Genomic DNA, 7,535 nt, shown 5'->3' on the forward strand with positions numbered 1-7,535 from the left:
GTTCATCACAACCCGCATTTACTCCACACCTAAGCACATCATTTTCTTTTCTCCCGTTGCAACACCTGGTTCATCACAACCTGCATTTACTCCACACCTGAGCACATCATTTTCTTTTCTCCCGTTGTAACACATGGTCATATATGCTACTCCCTTCAATCCAAAATAAGCGTCACAGTTTTGAATTAAGGTTAGCTCTATCCATAAGAAGTGTTGCAGTATTGAATTAAGGTTGGACTAACCTTAGTTCAAAACTGACAATTATTTTGGATCAGTGGGAGTAGTTATTAAAAATAAGAATTGCCCAAAACACGTCAGGGATACGTATGTTCTAGTACATTGGTGCTATATATAGCCGGCGACCCGGAGCATTAACAGCTGAAGGATAGTAGATTACTAATTGCGATGTTGGACTAGTAATAACAGAAGAAAAGGCCCTGGTGAGGCTTCATCTACCATATATGTATATACATTAGGAAGGAGGGTGTTGTAATCCCCTCCGTCGCCAGCATACTTGCTTCATACACTCAGTAGTACATGAGCTGCTGCTGCTGCTGAGGGTTGACACTCTGGAAGCCCCCGTCAAAGATGGCCTTGCGGGCGCCGGCGCCCATATCCATCGCGGCCTGCCTCAGGGCGGCGTGCTGACCCATCAGGGCCGGGTCGGCAGCCATCTTGCTCAGAGCAAGGGATCGGTCGTAGGAGATGAGGTCAGCTGCTGACACGCCAGGGGTGTATGGCGCTAATGCCGGAGGAGGCAGAGGCGCAGATGCTGTCCCTGGTGGAGTTGGTTTGCTTCCCCAAGAGCACTGCATGATATGAAAACTCAATCACTAAAACCCTTTTATCCTCTGTTACATCCGAGGAACTAAGGTAACCAAGAGAAATGGAATTCATTGGTGGGGATGTCAATGTCTAAAGAGAGTACCTTGATCTGCCTCCCGCCAATAAGTTGGCCATTACCCGTCTGTATTGCTTGTGCAGCTTCTTCATGGGTACTATATCTCACAAAGCCAAATCCTTTATCGCGTGTTACACGGACCTCCTCAATTGAGCCAGCCCCGAGTAAATGGAAAAATCGATGCACATCATTGCTGTTGATCTAATAAACAGAATTGACAAGTTAGTGATGAGCAAACAAGAACAATGCAAAAGAACAGGAATCAAGAAAGTACATCATGGGGAAGATTGCCAACATAAACAGTTGTATACTGTGGGTTATTTTCAGGACCATCTTCGTTTGCATTCTCCTTGCCAGCCTCTGTAAAACAGGAACAATGAAATTACTTCGCTAGTCGTAGTTACCACAAAAGATTTCACAAGGTTATGTGGCTAGATTCTGTGCGAAGCAAATATTATTTTAATTCCTATTCTGCTAAGGATTAAGACTGGAACCCTTATGTTGAAGTGGAGTTGGCAAATGTAACAGACTATGAAGTAAATTCAACTCCAAGGGTAATAGATAAAGATTAGAAACCTAAACTCCCACAATAATGATAACTAATAGTTCAACTTGTTGCAAGCCGATTGTTCCATATCATATAACCTTAAATTAAAACAAATACCTAAGAAACAAGTGCATATAGATTCACCTGATGAGCCGTTTATCAATTCCACCATACCCTTGGAGTCTGTACTTTGCTTCTCTTCACCAGCATTAGCGCCCTTCGTCGCCCAATTGCAACGAATTTGGCGGTTGCCAAGCCACTTTCCTGAACACAAGAAAAACAAACATACATTATCATCACATCACTGAAGCTGATTTGTCAACTCCAGAATTAGACATAGGGAGCGCACCATTCAACTCATTTATGGCAGTTTGTGCATCCTGTCAATGAATAACAAAGGAAGATGATGAATAGCAGTTCATATAAACTCAACATTAGTTCTGAGTCCAGACTAATGTTTTAAGTTGCCATGGTGACACTACCTGCTGATTCCTAAAAGAAACGAAACCAAACCCTCTAGATCGTCCAGTCTGCTGATCCCACATAACTCTAGCATCTCTGCACAAGTTACCAAGCTAAAGTGGTAAGGCAGAATATACTGTACAAATGGGATGAAGTACACAGAGCTATCTAACACTTACGAACAGGTAGAATATGCCGAAAAAAAAGCAAACAAAGCAGCATCCGTAACCTCCGGGCAAAGATCCCCGACAAAGATGTTAAAATGGCCTGCAAGAATAAACAGCCATACAGATCTCAGTTATAACAGTCTCAAATCTAAAAGGATGCACATACACTGGAAAAAAAAAACAAGTATATATAATGGAACATTTAGACCATATTTCAGTACCAGACCTGATGTATCCTCTCTCTGGGTACTTGCGTATGCCCAATTGACTTTTATTGGCTGGCCAAACCTGGTTATCCAGTATTATAAGAAACGTTAATGTAGAACATGGGACACTGCATTAATATCTGTTCATAGATAATTAATATTGAAAGAAAACACTTACAGTTGTCTACCATTGAGTGACACAATAGCAATTGCAGCATATCTACGGTCATAATAGTCAACAAAACCAAAAGATGACTGCGAGATGATAAGAACAAAGATGGATAAAATATTAACAGAAATAATATGACTAATTCAGCATTAGCTGTTCTACAACGAATTGTAGTGGTGAACTAAGTAAATAACACAAACAAAAATGCAGCACGCTTTTTTCAAGAGATAGAAGACGGCATCACTAAAATATCAAGTTAACAGTCCTAACAAGAGGCCAAATTAGTTATTTATCTACCTATCCCATGTGAGCATTTGTTGATTGTGCAGTCAGTCAACATCAGAAAGCTTCCTTGCAGGAAGTTGCTCAGAACTGGGTTTGATGGCATTTATCTACCATACCAATTCAAACAAATGGTCCAAAACAGTCCCTTACAGCTTTCACACAGTAGGGTTCTGAGATCCAAAAATAAACACTGTTAAACCAACAAATCAAATATTGACTATTGATACCATAAATCCTTCTGTCTGAGAGCATGCATTGCGGGTGGCAGTCTACATCGTGCCAGAATGTAACACACAGCATTATCTGATACTATTGAATAAATGCCTTAAACTTGCACCAAATACAAAGTACCACAATGGCATCTATTTTTAAAGAGCACAAGTTACCTTTTCTTTCCTAATGAGCTTACACCCTTCAACTGGACCAATACTCTGGAAAACTTCATGCAGTAGTGAATCTGTGACTTGAAGATGGATATTGCCAACATACCTATTCAGAATAATAATGTTGAGTAGTGAGTAACATAAGGAAATGATGTGCAGTTTGATGTACAAATAAGCAGAAGAGAACTTGATACATGTCATCAGGCAGTCCGCAGTCCTAGAACATATCCAGTTTGGAGTTTACTATAGGACACAGAGCACACATTTTACAAAGAAGTATCATGTTTTGTACAATTTTATATTTAATTGGAGTTTACTATAAGAGACAGGGCACACATTTTACAAAGAAGTATCGTGTTTTGTACAATTTTATATTTAATTTCAGTAAGACGGCACGAGATAACTAGAAGGTTGAAATAATCAACCACTTACACACTGCGGCATGTGCTTGAATCAAACCCAGGAGGCAGGTTCCCACTAACGATGGGCTCTATCTGCAAAATTACGGGTGTCACAAACAAAGAATACAGCCCTAACATTTTGAAAGGAAAATAAGAGCCAAACAAACAGTAGAAGTGAAAATATGTAATATCAAAAATCAAAATCAAACAAAACAATACGAATGCAGTAAGGTATGCAATGAAGACCAAGCTAGACCCCTGGTCCAGAGGACACGTGATTCAGGAACGCTGTACAGATCTACAATATGTCGCTGCATGCACGATTCCCCAAATGAGCATTGCAGGAAGACCAATGTCCACCATTTTCTACTCATTTTAGTTTTCCTGTGGATTTCTTGCAGTTACTGAATTATGTGCGGAGACAAGCTGAAAGAAATCGCTGTACAATACTACCGACATGTAAAGACACACTTAACTGTACTCAGTGAAAGGCAGTACTTGCAGTGCTGCACTATTGGAAAACGCATCTACTTTGAACATGTTTACCAGAGCTTTGCACAACTGACTCTTAGATATGCAAACGGATTCACTAAGGGTGCGTTTGGTTACAAGGGTGGTCATGAATGGGTTGGGATCGTTCAAAAAATAGACATGTTTGGTTATAATTCCTCGTTCCCACCGTACCGGAAACATGGCAACTATGGTTCCACCCAACCAAATCGGTCGAATCAAATGGCCACGCTTTGCATGCATGACTATGTGAGCATGACTGGTGGTCCTGTCCTAAATAATTAGCTCATCTCTTATATTCAGCCAAACGCATGAATTGAATGGTTCAATCCCAAATAAATTGGACGGTCCCAACCCATTCATATGACACCTTCAACCAAACACATCCTAACTAGCACTTGGAACAGCTACATGTATAAGAAAACATGTCATGCAAGTATTAATACTCCCTCCGATCCATATTATTTGTCGCTCAAACGGATGTATCTAGTTGTATTTCAGTGCTAGATACATCCGTTTGAGCAACAAGTAATATCGATCGGAGGGAGTAGAATAAATGGAGTTCAGCATTAATGTAACCTATGCACCAAAACTCAAAATTGGAGTACCCTCTGAACTGACAAACAGGATGAAAGAAGGAAAAGGAATGAGCATAATTATGGTACATTCACATTTCAGTCACCACTAAATGTGCACTTATTTATGATCAGAGACAACCAAAACGTAACCCACATCTCTAAATGGTGACTTGTTTAGCAGTCACCAGACAAATTTCACCTGACCTTCACAGACCTTACGAGCTCATTCACAGTTCTCACTGCATATTTTCCACTTCACATTTAAGAAACTAACAAGTATTTAGCACTAGGGCGCTTACAATATCACATAAACTCTAACACAAACATATTTATCTCACTATTGTCACTCATTAAACCTGCCCGTAATCTTAATTGTAAATCACAACCACATGCACCTAATTCCACGCGGCGTACTCAAGCATAACTCCTCTAAAAAGTAGTAAAAAAACAAATAATTGGTAAAGTAGCTACTTAGCTTGCAATACCAGAGATGTGAAATCCACTCAAAAACGACCCGGTCTGATCAAAACCCTAATTCGACAAACAAAACATAAGACAAACTAAAGTTTTCCTGACGAGCAAGCTCACAGCGAAGAGAACTAATAGACTCCCTAGAGGAACCGACGAAATGAAAAATCGCAACAGTGAAGCAACCAAATCCCCACCATTTGAACCGAATAACCAAAATGAGAGACTCCAACCCTAGAACACGGAGCCATGCCAGCGAAACCCCTAGCTGTCACCGACACCGCGGGAACGGGAAACACCGCACTCCCCACACCTGGAACCCCAGACACCTCCAGAGGCCACCAACCCAGCGCAGACGAAAGCGATCGAGCGAGCAGTAACCACGGGGGAGCAAGATAAGGAGCCCACATGCGGCGCGGCGAGGAGACCCGGGTGCGCGTGGTGCGGCGGGAACATGGGCGGCACCGCGGCCGCCGCGGCCGCCGCCTGCTGCTGGTGGTGGTGCATGAGTAGCGCCTGCTGCATCATCTGCTGCTGCTGCTGCGCCGCTACCGCCGCCGCCTGCTTCATCCTCTGCTGCATGGCGATCGATCCCCGGGCCGTCGTCCCGGGTCAGGGAGATCGATTATTAGGGTTTGGGTCGGGGATTAATCCAACCCAAACTCGACGAAGAAGGAAATCGAAATGGAAAAAAGGGAAGAAAAAAAAGAGAAAAAAAACTCGAAGCCGAGGGAGGAAGTGAAGAGGAGCGAGGTGAGACCGTGAGAGTGGGGGTGAGCAAGCAGGGGAAGAAAAGGATATTTTCTTGCGGGAAACAACATTTCCAGAACACCCCCTAAGTTGTACGAGTTCGCATATAAGTTCATAGTCGACTGGAGCATCGAAGAGAGCTTTGTGCGCGAAGCGAGACAATGATGGGTGCAAGGCTATTTATGCAATTTACGAAACACCTAATGGTGTACATGGTAAATTCTCTCGTCTGCGGAGGACGGGCTCATAGCTGGCCAAACGGGCCGGCCCGGCACGGCACGGCACGGCCCATCTTAATCGTGCCTGGCACGGCTTGGCCCGCCATGGCACGATTATTAGTCGGGCCGTGCCGTGCCGGCCCGCGTTCTGCCCCCTCCGGCCCAAGCACGGCCCAGGAGCCAAACGGGCCGGCTTGATGGCACACCAGGCACGCTGGCCCACTAGCCTGATGACCTGCTAGGTAGTTTCTTGGACTGATTTTGGCCCGCTGGGCTGTTTTTTATGTGTTATATATATATAATCTGGATAAAAAATAAAAAAAGATAATAAACGGGCCGTGCGTGCCGGCCCGCGTGCCCAGCCTTCAGGCCCAGGCATGGCCCAAGGCGGGCCGCGTGCCTGGCACGGCCCGATTAGAGCGTGTCCGGGCCTGGCCCATCACGTGTCGTGCCAGCGTGCTTGCGGGTCGGCATGCCAGGCCCGGCCCATTTGGCCAGCTATAGACGGGCTGCTGCGGTGGAATGGATGAGAAGACCCGGTGTTCGGGCCCAATGAAACGGCCGATGAACGAGGACCGCGCGTCAGGGCAAGAGAGCCAAGGTCAGGAGGGCGGGTCGCTCCGGCGTTTGTGGACGAGAAACTCGGAAAAGAGCTGCCAGTATCTGCTACGTGTCAGAAGTCTTCGTGCCTCTGTGCGCTCGGTTGTTGGGTATTTACTTACCGAGCAGATTGTCGGTGTTCTGAGATCGGGGGTACCCAGGCCCGCCTGCCTACGGCCCAACACGTGGCTCCTTCGATGGCCCAACACGTCCCAACTACAAGACTTCACGGACAAGACCCTCGCGAGGGCCCCTGCCTCGCTAGGAGAACAACACCAAGACCTCCCGAGGAGCAGCTTTCGAGCCTGCCTCCCGAGGAGCAAAGATCTCTATGAAAGTACCTCACCTCACGAGGCGCGCGATGATGTGAGTCATGACGACCAAGGCCAGGCGGATGCGAGCAGGCGTAGCTCGGGGCAGTTTCCTCTTTCATGTTAAGGAGGCAAGGACGTACGCGGGTTCTCGAGGAATCCCCCAAAGGTTTCCATTCCTGTGCAACCAGACCAAGACCACGAGCTCGGCAGGGCCGATGTCATCGCCGAGCCCACCACTGTGTCACGACCAGAAGCTTTGCAGAAGAAGAAGAACTTTAGTCAGGATAGGGTGTACTCCTGTCCCCTTTCAAATTGGCTATTGTGAAATCCCTTCCCGCCTAAGCTATGAGGGAAGAGGACCAATGCTAGTATAAATAAAGGTTAGTCTCCACCATAGAGAGGGGGATCCTCGAGCCCTCACGAGGCAGTTCACCACTTGTACTAGTTCATACTCATCCTCCTTGCGAGGCAATCCACCACAAACAAGAGTAGGGGTTTACACCGTAAGATGGCCTGAACCTGGGTAAATGACCATGTCCACTCTTCTCCCCGCTCGCATGAACTCGACGAGGGCAA

The 7,535-nt window shown here is 45.5% G+C and overlaps 1 protein-coding gene across 1 annotated transcript; it reads right to left on the reverse strand.

The window, feature by feature from the left end:
* Positions 1–281: 281 nt before the first annotated feature.
* LOC125527009 (oligouridylate-binding protein 1B-like) lies at positions 282–5,856 on the reverse strand. Its single transcript, XM_048691587.1, has 12 exons — positions 5,486–5,856; positions 3,553–3,614; positions 3,124–3,226; positions 2,462–2,538; positions 2,304–2,365; positions 2,090–2,177; positions 1,931–2,006; positions 1,798–1,828; positions 1,593–1,712; positions 1,176–1,261; positions 929–1,102; positions 282–809 (listed from the first exon to the last, which is right to left on the reverse strand). Exons 1-12 carry the CDS (start codon positions 5,657–5,659, stop codon positions 528–530), a joined length of 1,335 nt encoding a protein of 444 aa, XP_048547544.1. The 5' UTR covers positions 5,660–5,856; the 3' UTR covers positions 282–527.
* Between the last annotated feature and the right edge of the window lie 1,679 nt (positions 5,857–7,535).

The sequence above is a fragment of the Triticum urartu genome, unplaced genomic scaffold (assembly GCF_003073215.2).
Source record: "Triticum urartu cultivar G1812 unplaced genomic scaffold, Tu2.1 TuUngrouped_contig_2563, whole genome shotgun sequence".
NCBI lineage: Eukaryota > Viridiplantae > Streptophyta > Magnoliopsida > Poales > Poaceae > Triticum > Triticum urartu.